This window comes from Gorilla gorilla, chromosome 4 (genome assembly GCF_029281585.2).
Source record: "Gorilla gorilla gorilla isolate KB3781 chromosome 4, NHGRI_mGorGor1-v2.1_pri, whole genome shotgun sequence".
Taxonomy (NCBI): Eukaryota; Metazoa; Chordata; class Mammalia; order Primates; family Hominidae; genus Gorilla; species Gorilla gorilla.
Window position 1 is genome coordinate 173,059,774 of NC_073228.2, and position 20,063 is coordinate 173,079,836.

The window sequence follows — 20,063 nt, forward strand, 5'->3', positions numbered from 1 at the left end:
AAAACAGAGAAAATAAAACACTGCAAAAGTTCTTACGAGAACAAAAATGGAATAAATAAGTAAATCATCTAGCCCAGGTTCTGCTATACAATTAGAGGCTTAAGAAATGTTGGCCGGGTGCAGTAGCTTACTCCTGTAATACCAGCATTTTGGGAGGCTGAGGCAGGTGGACCAGGAGGTCAGGAGTTCAAGACCAGCCTGGCCAACATGGTGAAACTCTGTCTCTACTAAAAATACAAAAATGAGCTGGGTGTGGTGGTGCATGCCTGTAATCCCAGCTACTCGGGAGGCTAAGGCAGGAGAATTGCTTGAACCCAGGAGGCAGAGGTTGCAGTGAGCCAAGATCGTACCACTGCACTACTCCAGCCTGGGCGACAGAGCAAGACTCTGTCTCAAAAAAAAAAAGGCCGGGGACAGTGGCTCATGCCTGTGATCCCAACACTTTGGGAGGCCCAGGCAGGCAGATCACGAGGTCAGGAGTTCGAGACCAGCCTGACCAACAAGGTGAAACCCTGTCTCTACTAAAAATACAAAATTAAGCATGTGCCTGTAATCCCCGCTACTTAGGAGGCTGAGACAGGAGAATCACTTGAACCCGGGAGGTGGAGGTTGCAGTGAGCTAAGATTGCACCATTGCACTCCAGCCTGGGTGACAGAGCAAGACTCTGTCTCAAAAAAAAAAAAAAATGTTTTTCCCTTCTCTTGTCTTCCTTTTCCATTCCACCATATGCAAGGAGGGCCTTGGAATGCTAATAGTCTCACACTAGCACGTCATGCTAAATAGGGTCCCATTTCAACACTACTGACTGGAGGTTTGCTGAGCTAAGTTTTTACTATCCATCCACCAATCAAATCAATCACAGACTTTGTAGTCATTATTTCCTTGCTGGATGACACAGACCAGCTCTAGGGTATTGTAAGTACCACATTCCCTCTGGGTTTCTGAGGGAGCCTAACTCAGCCCTTCTATAATGAATCTTAGTTCTGTGCTAATGAATCTAACACTTCAAGCTTCTTTCAGAGATGGGAATAGAAGAGATGCAAGGATATCTATATGAGATACACCGTTTCCACCTTGTGCAGGCCCTGGAAAGCTGACTTTTATTGGCTTCATCAAGAAGTTTTTTTTTCCCCCCAAGACAAGGTCTCACTGTGTCACCCACGCTGGAGCGCAGTGGTGCAAGGTGCTGGGACTATAGGCGCATGCCACCACACCCACCTAATTTTTTTTAGGGGGGGGCATAGAGACGGGGTTTTACAATGTTGCCCAGGCTGGTCTTGAACTCCTGAGCTCAAGCAATCCACCCACCTTGGCCTTCCAAATGCTGGGATTACAGGCGTGAGCCACCACATCTAGCCATCAAGACCATCAAGAAGTTTTTTGACTTCTGGATTCCTGTCAGGTTCAGCCAAAGAGAGTCACCGGCAGGAGATCAGAGGGTGGAGGAAGAGTGTGGTTGGGGGATTTACTCTTCTCCTTCCCTGCCAAGCCACTTCAGGCTGACTGCATCCCTCTACCTAAGACTACAGCTTCTGTCAAGCAGTCCCTACTTTTGCCAGGCTCTGATAACCACTTCCTCCCTGTGCTCCTTAAGGCCCAGGGGACAGTAGTGGCCCTGTTTTGACTCTAGCCTCAAGGAACTACACTATCTCCTCTACGTTTCTCTTAATATTGCCCACACCGCTAAATAAGTCTTTACTTCGCTCTCCTCATTTGCCCTCTTTTCTGCTGGGACCCTCACTGACCGAGTATCTACATCCCTTCCAGATCTACTTCCTAGTTCCATCACAGTCCAGCCTAGAACCTGGCACTCAGAGGCTCAACAAATCATCGATATTTGATGAATAAATGGATCAGTGAATGAATGAGCTAAGACCCTCCCATCCAGACTTCTGGGCTGAGATGCAAGCCAGGAGCATGCACTAAAAGCCACTGATACCTTCCCCACATTTTCAGACAGGGGAATCCGGGAAGAGCTGGACACCCAGAACGGCTGTCCATGGCTGGAGTCTGTTCTGAATTAGAACAGAGCCTGTGTTCATTTTCAGCTTTTTTGGCATTGTTATTTTTTTAGCTTTAGCACTGGATCAGGATCGGAAATCGCCCCCCATGTGATGATGGCTGGGGTGGAGTTTAACTTTTTTATTAACCCCATTTGGGATAAAGCTGGCTCCCACATTGTGAGCATAGCAGAGCCCTTAGACTACCAAGAAATGGGACATAATTGATACCACCAGAAGAGACTTTTTCCTACTCCCACCCCATGGGAGAAAAAAAAATGTCCTGGGCAATTCTTCTATCTTCTCCTTAAATGCTCTTCATTTGGGGAAAATTGCCCTGGGTTGAGACTGAAGTTCCTCAATCTCCATTTTATCTGCTTTTGCCCATATTAACAGTTTGACACAGAAACTGTTGGGTGGCCAATTTTTCAAGACTACTGAATCTTTTCTAGCTTCTCTAGAAATTGTAAATAAGAAACAGATATGGGGAATGTGCCAAGGTGTGAAAAAACTCTTTTTAAAAAAGATAGTTGTCTAGGTTACTCAGCTAAAAAGAATAGATTGAGGAAAAATATGGTAAAAATGTCTAGATATTTTATTGGTGTTAGTTAGAAAGCATTTCAGCTATTCCACCAGGCAGATTCTTTCACAGTAATAAAGGGCCACTTGAATGGGATTGTCTTTGAGTTGATAAGGAAGATAATGAAACAGAGTATATTAATAGTCTACTGGGGGGTAGGGGGTAGGGGAAGGCTTTTTGGCATTGCTTATCAAAATAAGAGGAATGTACCAATTAACTGAAAAGATAAACTGTAGTCAAAGGAATGTTGTAGACCATCCAGGGGATATTAAAACAATCTTTTGTGATTATTTTAAACTTTCTATTTGCAGAAAGCAGATATGAAAATTGGAGTTTTTATTAGTCTTTCTGATGTAACGCTAAGAAAATCAAAGGGTTGTTTTTGACTTTGTTAGAAAATGAAGCATTAGGTGAAATATAAAAGGAAATCTCTCACAGATGCAGGGGAAATAAATAAAAAAAATAAAGTGAGAAGGTAAACAAGCATCTATTTTTTAACCTGGCAAATGACATAGAATCAAGAGTTGCTACCTATACCTCTTCAATAACAATCGCCCTAAAACTGAACCATGGAATTCCCCCACCCTGATCTCAGTCTCGATTCTGATCCACGCACACCTTGTCAGAACTACAAGTTACTTGACAGATACATGGCTGCTGGGGCAAAAGACTTGGCACAGGGTGTGCCTTCCCTTTGAGGGTGGTGAGAGGAGAGTGTTTGAGACCAAAGATGGAGAACCTGTCGGTGTGGAGAGCATCTGCAAGCTGGAGACCCAGGATTCAGATTCCCCATGTCCCCACACATGTGTACATAACAGAAGCTCTGACAAGCCCCCACATTATCAGTGCTGCATTTACAAAATGGATAGACTATCACTGTCTTAGTTTTCTTAGCTTTCTATAATGTGAATACACAGTGGCACTGCATGGAGGTTAGAAAGCACAGAGTCTAGGTTCCAATTCCAACTCCTTCAGTCACCTGCTATGTAGAGTTGGGTCTACTTAACCTATCCGCAACTCTGGTTTCCTCTGCTACAAATAGGGGCTCATAATAATGCCCCACCTTGTATGTTACCACTATGTAATACTGTGCTGAGCCCATGAAAGTATCATATCCATCATCATTATTAGTAACAACTCAATCAGAAATGGCAAACAATGTTGTAAAATTAATGCTTCACAAGTAATCATGAGAATAATCAGAAAATGTTAAAACAATGAAGCACTACACGTGTAACTATGAGAGCTGAAAATACTTCTAACAACATATTCCCTATACTGCAGATGAGAAAACTGAGGCCCAAGGAGGAAAAATAATTTGCCCAAGGTTTCATGGGTAGCTAATTCCGAATCAGGACCAGAGCCTGGTACTTTCTGAACCAAATACAAAATTCATTATATTTATTATATACGACTATTAGTAAAAAGGAGGTAGCTTCAGGTACCAAGACTTTAGCTGTTACTTCTAGTAACAATTTGCCAGCTAAGATTCCATGGCATACAAATACCAAGGCAGTGGCCAATTGGCCCAGTCTGTACTTCTTGCCTGGAGCCACACTTATGGGTCAAAATTAACTACCAAGTAAAGAAGGAAAATAAAATCTAAATTGCTTTTTCCTGTACCTCTGAATGTCTTAGACTTTTCGACAGACAAGCACTTGGGAAGTTTCTTATCACTCACAGACTTAAGGATGGATGAAAGTGTTCAATATTCAGCAATGAAACCTAATATTCCTTGCTCCCCTAGTCCATCAATGCCCATTTCAAATTTTGCTACCTGTCTGCACAGCTGTGGGTGTTCAGCAAGGGCCCTGACCCTTTCTGATGCTCTCCTCCCCTCCTCTCCATTAAGCTACAAGACAGATAACTTTTGTCCTGATCGCTCTTTTAATGCACAGGCTGGAGAAGAAATTATCATCTCTATGGAAGGGAAGCATGGTTAGTCAACCTGACATCGCTGTCATCCTAGAAGCTGGGCATGGTGATTTATTTGTTCATAGCCTTCCACTCTCCCTATCACTGGAACTAAGTTCTTCCATCGATCTAGCTCAGCCAGCAGCATCTAGACACAGAATGTGATACCTGTAAGCATGTGGGTACACTAACGAGGGGCTTTCTGCTGCAGAATGGTGAATTCCTGTTGTCCAGGGCTTGGGAGTGTGATGTCAGGGGCAGTGGAACATTTTTTTGTGAGGCTGAAGAGCTAAAAATGAAAACGCACTTGAGAGCCATCAACTACTTACAAGACTCGGAGGTTCTTGAGCCCAGCGAAGTCCATCTTGGTGATCCTGGTGATATTATTTCTGTCCAGGTCACTGCAATGGAGAGCAAATTCAGGTCAGATTTTTGTGGGTTACAATTACGGTCTATTTAATCCAGACTGGCTTGGACTGAAGGGATGTTGCTTGTCCAGAAGGCAGCAATTCTGATGATTAACGATATCCCTTGAGCGTGCCGGGCTAACCTTAAGGATATTGTATGGAATAAACCATTCATTATGCACATAGCAGAACTCTTTTATATGTAACTGCCTGCCTTCTGTGGTTCCTTCTTTAGGTAACAAATTTTTCTGTTGAAGTTTCCCCTCCCCCAACTCTCAGATCATGTCATACAAATGGGGCTGACCCCTCTTTCCAGCTCTAGGCACTGGCATCTGATCCAGGCCAGGCTGATAAGTATCTTCAGTTTTCCTGACCACAGCAATTGTTTCAGAAATGCCTAAATGACTCAAAATCCCAATAACTGTTTATCTACTGGGATTGCTAAGCTGTTCAGGGTAGCCAGAAGCCATCTCACCGCCACAAAAACAGTGAGCAGATGGTGCTCTCCTGTGAATGTCCAGACTCACTCATGCCTGAAGCCAGATACCTCTGTATTTTGAAGTGTATGACCCATTCTATCCCATCTCTCCTATATTTTGATTTAAACCAGTTTGAGTTGAATTTTCTATCACTCAAAATCAAAAGAATTTGCCTGACTTTGGTATGTAGCTAGAAACCAACAAGCAAGACAAAAATTGTCTATTTTCCAGCTACTTTGCAAACTCCCTGAGGGCAAAGGCCACATCTCATTTAACTCCATACCCAACATAGTAGATAGAGTATGTGCTTGGCACCCGGCAGAGGTGACTTAACTCATTTCCCATGTTAGGTAAAGACATTTGCTTGGATTACTCCTGCCTCAATTTATAGGCTTAAGCTCCTGAGTATAGCCTTAAAGAGAAGGATTTTCCATAGAAGAGCTGAAGTGGTGGCGGTGACATTGAAGTGAGGGTGGAGGGCAGCATGGATGATGGAAAAACAGTTAAGAAAAACTGAAGTCACGAATGAGCCTGTGAACAACTGCATGAATATTCCGTGTTCACTAAAATAATCTAACAAGACTGAACGCCAAAAAAAGGAACCATGAATAATATGCTACAGTTCTCAATAATGGATGCTGAATAATTGATCCCTACAGATTCTGCCCTCTTTAACCCTCACTTTTCAGGGTTTTGGCCCTTGGAGTTTCAACAAGGTATCTGTAAATTGTCTTATCTTTCTGAACATTTATATACTAAGAGCCATTTTTCCAATGATGAATCCCCATCCAAACATTCATCTCTTCGGTTTTCCTAGTTGCTTCCTAAAGATGCCACCCTGCAATTATGCCTCCTTTATACAGTTGCATAAAATGAACAGGAAAGGCATTTTCAGATTCCAGCACTTTATATATATAAAAAAAATTCAAGTTTGAGGAGGGATTAATCTCCTGATATCAGACATAATACTGAAATAAAAATCAAGTGAGTCCTTGAGTAACCTCACACAGGTACCTCCTCCTTTCCTCCTTGAGTTTTCCAATACCTAAAACAGCATCAAAGTTGTTTCTGAACTAGCTTGTGATGGAGAAAAGCAGTATTTAGACTTCTCTGGCTAATTTGAGTGCTGGTCTAGAAGAAAAAAAAAAAAGCATAGCAAGAATTACCCAGGAAAATAAAGAAGGGTTATCCATGCAGGGATGGGAAACCTGCAGACAGAAATCTGTACACACTCCAAAGCATCACACGTGTTCTTCTTACCTCCCATCTGAATTCAGATGGATGTTTGGGGACCTTGACAACTGTGAATATGACAATGCAACCAAGGGTTTAATTACCAGGACACAGCATGGTATCTCAGCAGCTTGTGCCAGCATCTGCAGCACTAATATTTTGAAAATTTATTATGTCAAAGCACACACAGTGCACTGCTGAAATGCTAAGGATGTGGCGGGGGGCAGAAGGTGTGCTGTGGGACTGTCCCTGGCACAGAGTTAGTGTTTGGGAGCTGAGCTTCAGAGGCAGGCAGTCCTGAGCTTGAATCCCTGTCCTGCCACTTACTGAGTGATCTAATGGCAGTGCACTTCATCTCTGAGGTGTGGTTTCTCCATTTACAAATGAGGCTGACAATCTTGACCTCAGGAGCTTTGATGAGGGTTAAATGAGATGATGTACACACAGCACTTATCTGGCACTTGTTAAGTACTCAATCATGGCAGCTATTACTGTAATTAGTTGAAGCGCATCTCTCCCATCTCAACTCTGAAATTTCAGTTCACCAGTAGAAGCTGACAGCCCCGTACCCCAAACTTTGTGCCCACGGATGAATCCTGGGGTCCCCAAGACACTCCTTGTTGGTGTGCTCTCTTCCCACGGGTAAAAAGAGGCATCTATTTTGTGGCTGACAAGTAGAATAATGGGGCCAAGGGTACCCCCCCAGCCCACTGCCTGTCCTTCGCAGCATTTCTGTGACCCCTATTTCCTTAGTATCTAAGTGCTAGTGACACAGGGGCTACGGAGGAGGGATGGGCTCTCCCCTCCCACTGAGCTGTGCTGCCTGCCTCTGCCCACCTCCCAAACACACATACTGCCAGGAAGGCCAGGGAGCACATGGGCTTTGAGGTGAGATACCTCTAGCCCCCAACTCCACACAGCTGGGTCTGGGTGAGTTTGAGTAACTTACTTACATTCTCTGGGCCTGCATGCTTTGTAGGAGCTTTGTCTCCTACTTGCAGGCCATAGGATGATGAGAAACACAAAGCTGGGGATTCAACACACGTGGTTAGAAATGGGAATGGATTACACTGACCCTGAGGAGAGGCTGCCTGTCCCAAGGCCAGCCCCCACTGTCCCGGCCCAGGCTCCTCCAGACCTTTATGACCTTCAGCTCTGGCCTCAAGGGAGTCAGTGTATGTCAGCCTGGGATGGGTTCTGAACTGTCAGCAGGAGGGGTGATCCTGGATGGGAGCCAAGGACAGTGTCCAGATGTGGATGTGGGAAGTGTGGTGGTCTCCAAACATGTCTGTCATTTCTTTCTTTCTTTTTTTTTTTTTTTTTGATACACTTGCTATCAAGAGGTGGTGTCTATGCCAATTTCCCTTGAACTTGAGCAGGCTTTGAGACTGCTGGACAAACAAGACTGTGGCAGAAATGATGCTGCAGAGCTTCTGAGGCTAGCTTAGAAGAGGCAATAGGGGGGCTTGCTCTCTCGCTCCCCTCACTCGTACTGCAGCCTTGAGCTGCCATATGAGAAAAGCAGATGATCTGAAGCCTCCATGCTGGTGAAACCACATGGAGGAAGAGGATGAGGATGAGGGAGAGATGCCAGCCCTGGCTTGAGTCTTTCCAGCCCAGAGGTCAGGCACATTAGGTGCAGATACCTTTGGGACTCAGCCTCAGCCACCATCTGGTTATAACTTATGAGAAACTCTAAGCCAGAATCGCCCAGCTGAATGAACCACTCTTGAAATCCTGACCCACAGAAGCTGTAAGAGATAATACAGTCATGTACCATATAGCAATGTTTCAGTCAATGAGGATGGCATATCTGATGGTGGTCCCATAAGATCATAATGGAGCAGAAAAATTCCTAGTGACATCATAACACAACATATCACTCACATGTTTATGTGACGCTGGTGAAAACAAATCTACTGCACTGCCAGTTGTATGAAAGTACAGCACATGCAATTTTGTACAGTACCTAATACTTGATAATAATAAGTGACTGTGTTACTGGTATTTACTATGCCATACTATTATCACTATTTTACAGCATACTCCTTCTACTTATTTTAAAAAATAGTTAATGGTAAAACAGCTTCATGCAGGTCCTTGAGGAGGTATTCCAGAGGAAGGCATTGTTATCATAAGAGATGACAGCTCCATGTGTGTTACTGCCCTTGAAGACTTACCAGTGGGACAAGATGTGGAGGCAGAAGACTGCAAGATGGATGATCCTGACCCTGTGTAGACCTAGGCTAACGTGTGGGCTTGTGTCTTAGTTTTTAATAAAAAAGTTTAAAAAGTAAAAAAATGTTTATAAAATAAGCATACAGGGGAAGAAAATATTTTTGTATACCTATACAGTTTGCGTTTTAAGCTAAGTGTTATTACGAAGGAATAAAAAAAAATTAAAAGTTGATAAAGTTAAAAAGTTGGCAGGGCGCGGTGGCTCAAGCCTGTAATCCCAGCACTTTGGGAGGCCGAGCCGGGTGGATCACAAGGTCAAGAGATCGAGACCATCCTGGCTAACACGGTGAAACCCCATCTCTACTAAAAATACAAAAAATTAGCCGAGCGTGGTGGCGGGTGCCTGTTGTCCCAGCTACTCAGGAGGCTGAGGCAGGAGAATGGTGTGAACCAGGGAGGCAGAGCTTGCAGTGAGCCGAGATCGCGCCACTGCACTCCAGCCTGGGCGACAGAGCAAGACTCTGTCCCTCAAAAAAAAGTTATATCGTAAGCTAAGGTTAATTTACTATTGAAGAAATGTAAAAATATTTAGCATAGCCTAAGTGTACAGTGTTTGTCAAGTCAACAGTAGTGAATAGTAATGTCCTAGGCCTTCATATTCACCCACCACTCACTCACTGACTCTCCTGGAGCAACTTCCAGCCCTGCAAGCTCCATTCATGGTAAGTACCTATTTAGGTATACTACTTTTTTTATCTTTTATACTGTATCTTTATTTTTGTGCCTTTCTTTTCTATGTCTGACATTTAGCCAGTCATGGTGACATACACCTATAGTCCCAGCCACTTAGGAGGCTGAGGTAGGAGGATTGCTTGAGCAATCCAGGAGTTCAAGACTGGACTGGGCAACATAGCAAGACCCTGTCTCTTAAAAGAACAACAACGAAACAGTAGATATATCTAGATACACAAATACTCACCATTGCTCAGCGTTGTCTTACAACTGCCTATAGTATTCAGTGGAGTAACTTGCTGTGCGGGTTTATAGCCTAGAAGCAATAGGCTATACCCACATCTCCTATGTGTGTAGTAGGCTAGACCATCTAGGTTTGTGCAAGTGCACTCATGACTTTCCCACAACAATGAAATTGCCAAGGATACATTTCTCAGAATGTATCCCTGTCGTTAAACACACATTACTGTACCAAAGTGACCACTGTGTCTTAACCCATGAAGTTGTGGGGTGATTCATTTTGTAACAATAGAGAGGTGGAATAGAAAGGAGGAGAAAGCCACCTTCTGAATACACAATATTTACCATTAGCAATGGAACCCCATTCACATGGCTTTTGGTGGCAAGGCCTTTCTGAGACTTTTGTGCCACCTCTGAGAACCTCAGTCCTGTCATTATGGTCAAGGATGGCTCATGGGGGCAGAAGGCTCCCGAGTTATTCTGGGAACGAGGTGAGAACTGTTCCTTCTCTCAAGCTCAAAGGAGAAAAGACTGCATAATTAGAGATGCCCATCCCTCCAAGTAGGGCTTAGGATACCACGGGAATCACCTATGATGTTAGGTTGCTAATCACAGTAATGATTATCATTCATTGAGCATTATGGCAGACTGGTGAGTTGTTTTGAGTTGTGCTCAAGACAGAGGGAAAAAGGTTTCATGGACAACTGACCAGTCTGCCACAATGCTCTATGAATGATAATCGTGGACAACTCACCAGCCTGAGCATACAGATAGATTACATTTCCTAGCGTTCTTTGCATGTATGTGCAACCACATGACTGAATTCTCATCACTATTACAGGGGCAAAAGTACTATATGCTGCCTTCAGGCCTGAGGAATAAAACTTTCTGCCCCATCCTTTACACTCTCTTCTCTCATCTTGGGTGGGATTCAGTAGATACACTGGAGGATCCCAGGGATGGGAAACTGAAAGAACCCGAGTCCCTGAATGACTTCATGAAACAGAAGCCTCTCCTCCTTTGGACCCCCACAGCCCCCCACCCCCACCTCCCCGCCCCCACCCCACCCCACAACCATTTACACACATTAAACTCAGACCTATTCAAGAAATAACTCCTAAACCACTGAAATGTGGAAACTATTTGTTATGGCAGTCTACGCTGACAAATAAAATATCTTTGATACAATAGCTTTCTATGCCTCTTTTTTTTTTTTTTTTTTTTGAGATGGCGTCTCCCTCTGTCACCCAGGCTGGAGTGCAGTGGCACGATCTTCGCTCACTGCAACCTCCGCCTCCTGGGTTCAAGCAATTCTCCTTCTCCTGCCTCAGCCTCCCAAGTAACTGGGATTACAGGTGCCTGCCACACCTGGCTAATTTTTTTGCATTTTTAGTAGAGATGGGGTTTCACCATGTTGGCCAGGCTGTTCTCTAACTCCTGACCTCAGGTGATCTGCCCACCTTGGCCTCCCAAAGTGCTAAAATTATAGGCATGAGCCACCACGCCCAGCCTTCCATGCTTTCTTCTTTGCAACAGTTCTGAAAGGTAGGTAATCTTACTTCAACGGATTAAAATGCTGTAGATCAGCCTTAATAAAAGCTGATATTTGCTGGACCCATACTACACACCAGGTACTGTGCTGAGGACTTTGTGTTCATTTATCTAATCCAGACAGCAACCATATATGGTAGGTACTATTACCTCATTTTTCACATGAGGAAGCTGAAGTTTAGTTTCCCCCATCCCCATCCTAAGCTTAGAAGATTTTTACCAATAAAGAAATTTGACATGAGTTCACATACCAGGGAAGTGGATAATGCTGAGATTTGAACCTGGGCTCTCTGAATGCAAAGGCGACAGTTTCACTTATCACATCCTACTGCTCATTTATCATTAGAGCATTTTTTTATACTGCATCAGGTTATCCACTGAATTTTTTAAAAGAATGCATAAAAAAATGCACAAACAAACATAATAGAATTTCCCACTCCCGTGCCTTGGAGAAAAACAAAGACATACCCTTAGTAACTTTGCTTCCCCCACTCCAGCTAACAGAGCACATTTCCTACCCTGTCTCCCAGTGAAGTCCTCGCCAGGGGAAGTGGCTGAGCCCCTCTGCAAGCTCAAGGAGGAAGAGCTTTCTTGCTGTGTTTGCCCCTGTCTGGTTTTGGTCATGTTGCTCAGCATCTGCCATGTTGCCTCTATAAACAGGCATCACCATGGTAATTTGGATTGTTTTTCCCCATCCCAATCAGTGAATCATAAACCAATGTTGCGACTTGGAGCTTTCTGGTATTTTCACATCTGTTTGACACCTTGGGTGGGGTAGGGAGAAAGAAGAATTCAGAACAACACTGGAAAAAATGAAACAAAAATGACATTTTCTAGGTCAGGCCACTGGCCTTATCTTGGCACATGTATATCCATACCCTTCTTTTTATTCATTCTGTGGCATTCCTGCAAAAATTTTCTTCCAGCTGTGGCACATCTGGGAAGAGCAAGGAGTGAAAAAACAGCCCTCAGTGAAAGCATAGTGTGGGGAAAAGGGCTTCAATTATAAATTCAAATGGTGTGGATTTGAATCTCAACCTTTTCACTCCTTAGCTGTGTGGCTTTGAGAAAGGCACTTAACTTTATGGAACTCCAGTTGTTGTTGCTGTGACTTTCGTAAAACATGACCCAAAATACCACGTCTGTCAGATCACCATGAGGCTCAATGGAGAAAGTACTTTTTTTTTGGAGACAGAGTCTTGCTCTGTTGCTCAGGCTGAAGGGCAGTGGCTCAATCTCACCTCACTGCAACCTCCACCTCCCAGGTTCAAGTGATTCTCCTGCCTCAGCCTCCCGAGTAGCTGGGATTACAGGTGCCATCACCACATCTGGCTAATTTTTGTATTTTTAGTAGAGACGGGGTTTCACCAGGTTGGCCAGGCTGGTCTCGAACTCCTGACCTCAGGTGATCCAACCGCCTCAGCCTCCCAAAGTGCTGGGATTACAGGCGTGAGCCATGGCACCCGGCCAAGGAAGTACTTTCTAAACAGCATTCAGAGTGGTTAATTTTTCACCCACGGGCTACAACAGGTAGGGAGAGGATGCAATGGTGTAGCTTGGGTTAGACGTTTAAAAAGATGTTCATCTGTGATAGTGAGATCTGTGATAGGGAGCACACTGTTGCTCAGACCAGACTTTTAAGACTACCTTTCTCCTGTACACTGAGTATTTACAGAATACTGCCTTCTGGGTTTCAGGAAAGAAGATCGGGTCTCAACATGAAGTAAACCTGTAGGGGCTACCATACAATGCAGTCATTCCTTATTACAAGGCTATGCAGGCAAAGTTAACTCATGTTGGGCATGATATCTAGGAGATCCTTGTGATGGGTAGGAGGCTGAACTACATGACCTATGGAGTCCTGTCAATAACTCTGTAATTGTCATCTTTTGGGAACCCAGAGACAAACGAATTTTTAGAAAATGAAATATAGCTTGGTCCTTGTTTTCAAGGAGCCTGGAGTCTAGCTGAGGAGTGAGCTAAGACTCAGGAGATTCTTAGAGAACAAGGCAAGAATTTGCAAAATGAAACGTTAAGGGATGTGGTCTAAACACCAAGGGGAGTAGACAAGCAGGAAGTCAGAGAGAAGACCTCCTGCTCCTGAATAAACCTTTCAATGTGTGACGCCTCCACATTCAAGTTCCCACAGCACAGCTATCTCAATGGATTGTTCACTCAGTTACAGATTGAAGTAGTTGTTCTACTCTTTCCCCTCCTTCTCACAACTGCACTTGAGCAGTCTTAAAAAAAAATAAACAACTTTAAAAAAAAAATCCCATAGTGTGATTTGAGGACTCCTACTCAGGAAAGGGGTAAGAGGAGCCAGAATTAAGAGGCCCCATAGCACTTCCTGACCCTTCATTTACCACCAGCAAAGAGGTTCCAACCAAATCAGAACAAGTTGGCAAGGAAGCAGTGGCCTCAGTTTCAGTTATGCACTCACTACGCTTTCCACCTGAATGGGCCACATCACAGAAAGGGCAAGGTTCTGTGCTTTTTCTCTTCCCTATGAGCTAAGCAGGGGATGCAGGAAGGATCAGACCGAGGACGGGGTATTCGTCCTCCCTGAGAGCTCACCCACGTTAGCTAGTTTTGCCAACAAAGGTTACAGTTCGTCTTTATGACTGTCCATTTCTTGGTTCCAGGACACTTTTCTTCCTATTTCTTCTGGCTTAGAGGTGATAATTGCTCCATTGCTTCTATGGTCTTGGGTTCTACGGTATATCTCTGAAACATACCCACACCTCTGAAATGATCCCTGTGTAAATAAATCAGCTCTCCTGGAATATTCCTAATTTGAATTTTCTACCTGTTTTCTATTTCTTACTGATACACCATTCATTCATTCATTCAACAAGTCTTCATCATTAAGTTTCAGGAATTGTGCTAAATGCTGGTATATGGCTATAAACAATAGTGGCGTGGTCTCTGCCCATAAGAAACTCAGAGTTCAGAGACGAAGAAATAAAGGAGCAATTACCATAGACTATGATAAATGCTCTATACCATAGGTTGGCAACCTTTTTCTTTAAAGGCCAGATAGTAAATAATTTGGGTTCTGCCAGTCATGTTTTCTATCACAACTATTCAACTCAGCTTTGTAGTGTGAGAGTAGCCTTAGACAATATATAAATAAATGAGTATGGCTGTGTGCCAATAAAACTTTATTTACAAAGACAGACTGAAGGCTGGATTTGGCCCAGGGGCTGTCGTTTATAGACTCCTGCTCTCTACTATGCCAGAGGCATAAACAAAAGCTTACAGAAGAGTATGGAGGAAGGAGTATGGAGTAATTGGGGTGTAGGGTCAGGGGAGGCATCCAGGAACAGGTGACATTTTAATTGAGACCTCAAGAAAGAGTTGGCTATATTCAGGTTGGCATGGGAATATTCAAGAGAGAGAAAAAGAATTTTAGGTTTAAAAAAAAAAAAAACCCCAGCATGTATAAAAGCCCAGAGGCATTGCCTCAGGATAACTGCCAGCAGATTTATTTGGCTGTTAAAGCATGTTTCAAGAGAAACACAGATCTTTCTTTCCTTCCTTCTTTCTTCTTTTCTTTCCTTATTTTCTTCTTTCCTTTCCTCCCTCTCTCTCCTTTCCTTAATTCCTTCCTTCCTTCCCTCCCCATCTCCTTTCCTTTTTTTAAAATCCCTCCCTCCTTTCCTTGCTTCCTTTCTTCCTACAACAAACTTTTATTAAACACCTACTCCAGACCTGGCACTATGCTGATGGCTAAGGATAGACGGTAAAACAATAGCAAAGAAGTTCCTTTTAAGGAACTTTTATTTCTTTGCTGAATGCCGCAGACAGATTCTAAGGTGGTCCCCAGTATCAACACCTTCCCCTCTCCTTGAGTGGGCAGAACCTACAGACCTGCTTCTAACCCATGCAACACAAAAAAGGTGGTCGGATGTCACCTTTGTGACATGTTACATGGGACGGCAATGTCCGTCTTGCTATAGGACTCTTTCTCTTGCTGGCTGTGATGAAGCAGGTGGCCATGTTTGGGAGGCCCACATGCCAAGGAACTGGAGGCAGCCTCTACCCACAACCAACCAAGAATTCAAGACAACCAGCAGGAACCTGAAGCCCTCTAATAGACTGCAAGGAACTCAATTATCCCAATAACCTTGAGAGCTTGGAAGTAGGTCCTTCTCCAGTTGAGCCTTGAGCTGAGATCACAACCTCAACCAAACCCTTGTGTGCAGCCTATGAAACCCTGAAGCAGAGGGCCGAGACAAACGGAAGGTGCTGAATGCCTGTTGTTTTAAGCCACGAAGTTTGCTATCATTATACAACAATAAAAAACACAGGGGGAGATAGGCCACCACAAATAAACAAGGAGACTACAGACTGCAATATGGGCATAGCTAGGAAACAGTACAGGGTGAGGTGAAGAGAATAAAGATATGGTGAGAGGCAGTGAAGGCACTGCCCTCCCTAGGGTGTCCAGGAAGAACCTCTCTTAGAGAGTGAGATTTGATCTGAGACTAGAAGGAAAAGAAGGATCCAGTTGAAGGACAGGCTGAAGGGAGACATTTCCAGGTGGAAGAATGGAAACAAAAAGGCCCTAAAAGACGAAAGCAACAAAAAGGTCCAGGTGACGGCAGCAGAGTGACACCAAATGGGATCACAGAGGCAGGTGGTGTCCAGACTGTGAGGCATCTATGGAGCTGACAACATGCTTGGGGACTGGAACCATAAAAGGGGCCGAGCAAGGAAACCACCGATTTAACAGTCCTCAGCCTCATTCCCCTGCCATCAATCCTGCCAGATTAATTTCCCCAAAATGTCAATTTCATTCCACAGCTCAATAAGAAGGGGGTTCTCATTACTGTCCTCAGCTTGCCTCATTTAATTCTTTCTTTTTTATAGCCACAGACATGTATTGAGCACCTATCAGATCCAGGAACTGTGCTAGGCACTTCATTGGCACATATGTTCCTGCTGTCCGTATGCTGGCCTCAGAAGTCCTCAAAGTCCTGCGTCCATTTAAATCCTACTGCTCTGTTATGGGCTGAATTGTGTGCCTCAAAAGATATATTGAAGTCCTAACCCCAGCTACCTATGCGTGTGATCGTATTTGAAAGTAGGGTCTTTGCAGATGTAATCAGGTTAAATTGAGGTCATTAGGGTGGGCCCTAATCCAATAGGACTGGTGTCCTTATTAGAAGAGGAGACAGGGCTGAGCAAAGTGGCTCACACCTATAATCCCAGCACTTTGGGAGGCTGAGGCAGAAGGATTACTTGAGGCCAGAAGGGAATTTGAGATCAGCCTGGGCAACATAGCAAGACCCTATTTCTACAAAAGAGAAAACTAGCCAGGCATGGTGGTACTTGCCTATAGTCCCAGATGCTCAGAAGGTTGAGGTGGCAGAATTGCTTAAGCCCAGGGGGGCAGAGGCTGCAGTGAGCTATGATTGCACTGCTCCAGCCAGAGTGACAGAGCAAGACCCTGTCTCTGAAAAATAATAAAATAATAAAAAGATGACGAGACAAGCATGCAGGGATAGTGCCGTGTGACAACAGAGGCAGAGACTGGAGTGATGCAGTTACAAACCAAGGAATGCCAAGGGCTGCTGGCAAGCCCAGGAGCCAGGAAGGAGCAAGGAAGGGCCCTCCCCTGCAGATTTCAGAAGGAGCCTGGCCCTGATGACACCTCAATTTCAGATTGCCAGGCTCCAGAAGTCTGAAAGGATGATTGCTGTTGTAAGGCACCCAGTTTGTGGTACATTGTTATGGCAGCCCTAGCACACAGATACGCCCAACGTTCAGGCTTTATCTGGGCATATCTGTGTGCTAGGGCTGCCATAGCACAGACACCCCACACGCCCCCTGCAGCCTCCCCCAGCTGCTCCATCTCATGCTGGCTTCTCCCTTCCCTGAACTTCTGAACTTCTGGATCATTTACCCTCTCTCTGCACAACTCATTTTGGTCTTTCATCACGTTTCCTTGCTGCTGCCTGTTTCCTGTGTGTTTGCCTTGTCTCCCAAAGGACCTTGAAGAGGATACTCCCCAACTTCCTCCAGACACCTTGGATGAAGGCCTCGTGGAGACACTCAGAAAAATGTACACTAGGTTTCTCGGGGTGGAAACGGGTTTTTTTTTTTTTTAAACATTTTACATTTTGCTTATCAGTATTATCAATGTTTTCTGGAGTAAACATGTATTATTCAATGCACCTCCTACCTTCCAAAAAAAACCACTGAAAAAAGGAGTCCAGTTAACCTAAGACTCTCCCCATAGATAAAGTGACCATGCAGAGTTTAAGCCATTCAAGACTCTGGCATTTTAGCCATTAAGCCAAAGGAAGATGCTTTCTGGTTTTGGGGGTTATTTTTTGAGACAGAGTCTCACTCTGTCTCCCAGTCTGGAGTGTGGTGGTGCAATCTCGGCTCACTGTAACCTCCACCTCCCGGGTTCAAGGGATTCTCCTGCCTCAGCCTCCCGAGTAGCTGGGATTACATGCACGTACCACCATGCCTGGCTAATTTTAGTAGAGATAGGGTTTCACCATGTTGGCCAGGCTGGTCTCAAACTCCTGACCTCAAACCCACCTCAGCCTCTCAAAGTGCTGGGATTACAGGCGTGAGCCACCGTGCCTGGCCGGAAGATGCTTTTTGATGAGCCCAAGGGCAGACCTCTGAAACTGCTCACATCAGGCCATCCTAATGGGTGTCTTCCTCCGTCTCCTCTCCTCACTCCAAAGGACCTAATGCCACCCACCCAGCTACCCTGATGAAAGAGAGAAACAGCATGTGTTTGAAAACCACCAAATCACCTTCCTACCAGGTCAAGGAGAGCAGTGTTTCCCTTTGGGCCACCCTTATAGGGCTCCCATCTCATGCTTTACCTCTCCAGACTCACACCACAGGAGGCATTATTAACTATTCTGATTTTTGCACTTCGTTCTCATCTGTTACATAACCACATGCAAGTTTAAAAACATACACGCATTTGGGAAAGAAATGAGCTGAATTTGATTTTAAAAACTGGCTTCACACTACCTCAGTTGTTTGGGAACTAAGCCTCTCTGGGCTAAATTTTTGGCTTGGCAACACTCTCGCATATATAATTTTACACCTGCAAAAGCTTGCAGCCAGCCCTGTGCAGACAGCTACCTGCAGGGAGAAGAACGGGCCAAACAGAGGGGCAACCCGGGTGGTTGGATGTGGTCATGGTGAGGGCATGTAAAGAGGAGTATTGGGCATGGGGTCTCTTTTCCTTCATCCCTTGCAGCAGGAGGACTCCCTGCCCCTGTTTTGCTCAGTTCAGCTCCATGCTCAAAAACAAACAAACAAACAAACAAACAAAACGTACAACTAGCTCTTTACTGGGAACAGCAGAGATGAACTTGCAAACTGGTAGCCCACCAGTGAGTTCTGGCCTGCAGACCTGCGTAGTCTGGTTCTCACTGTGATTTTCACATATGCAAATTAATTGCCAATTTGGGAGCATTTCAAATACAAATCTACAATTCTGGCTTGTCTCCAAAGGTCAATCCATCAAATAACCACGGATTTTAGTGGCCATGATAAGCTGGTACTAAGAGGCAATTGCCCACTTTGCATAAGGTACATGCCTGCAATTCACCAGTCCACCTGATCCAATTCCCTCACTGAAGTTACCTGCTTAATCTTTTTTGGCATCAGAGTTTGAGATCCCTGCTGCCAAACATAGCGCTTAAGGTGGCAGGCCCTAGAATCAGATAGCCTGGGCTCAAATCTTAGCAAATAGAGCATGATTTTAGGCAGGTTATTTAACTCATCCCTAAGCTTCTGTTTCTCCATCTTAAATGGCCATAATCACAGTACCTACCTCCTAGGATACTGCAAGGATTAAATGAGATGATACGTATAAAGTGATTCTAGCCCAGGGCTGGTCATGCAGTAAGTACTCAAGAAGTAACCATCAATTGGCTGATTATTATTCAGGCAAAATGTGAGCACAAGTAAGATGATGATGTTGGCAGGACCTCGGTGCTTCTAACACAAAGGTGCACCTGGTCTAATCCACAGCCCCACCCCAAATCTCCTTCATCCACTTCAGGCACATCAAAGCATCTGCAGAGACAGTGCTTCCTTCCTGTCACACAGAGGACAACCCAGCCAACACACTCAGAAATAAAAAATTCTTCCTAAATTCTTCCTGTGATGACTTAAGGCAACGTATTCTTTCCTCAGCACTAACCTCCAGGTGGCGACTATCAGTCCAAAAGTTTCACCTTTTATTTCCCTTATCATGCCCAGAAATCTCAAACCCTTCCAAACTCCTTGCAAGGCCTGTTCTCAAAACACTTCCCTGCACTGCATAGGAGAGCACATGATAAAATGGCTCCTCCAATCACCGGGAGGCAGGAAACAAATCCTAGAAGAGACTGGGGCCAACCTTTGGAAATGTGGCAAGAAATGTAGGGAATACGGTATGGCAAGGATAGTGCTCTGTGTTCACCAAACTGTTCCATTTTCCTCCTAGGCAAACAACAAGATTAAATTTCCTGTGCCCTTTGAATCTAAGTGGGACCATGTGACTGATTGCTGAAGAAAAGGAATGTGGGTGGAAATAATACGTGCCATTTCCAGGCAAGGCTATAAAACATCCTGCAAGCATGACACTCTCCTTCCCTTTCTTGTCTTCATGGCATGTAGAGATCATGTGTCATAAATGGAGGGGTCCCCCAGAGGAAAGCAGCCTGGGTCCCTAAGTGACAATATGGATCATAAGCCACCTACCACCACCCAGACCAG

The 20,063-nt window shown here is 44.5% G+C and overlaps 1 protein-coding gene across 1 annotated transcript in view; it reads right to left on the reverse strand.

The window, feature by feature from the left end:
* The window catches only part of SLIT3 (slit guidance ligand 3), a 636,316-nt gene that overhangs the window by 581,368 nt on the left and 34,885 nt on the right, over window positions 1-20,063 (reverse strand). Inside the window, exon 2 of the mRNA XM_019028107.3 lies at window positions 4,825-4,896. Within this exon, the coding sequence (XP_018883652.3) occupies window positions 4,825-4,896 (72 nt within the window). The remainder of the gene's footprint in view (window positions 1-4,824; window positions 4,897-20,063) is intronic.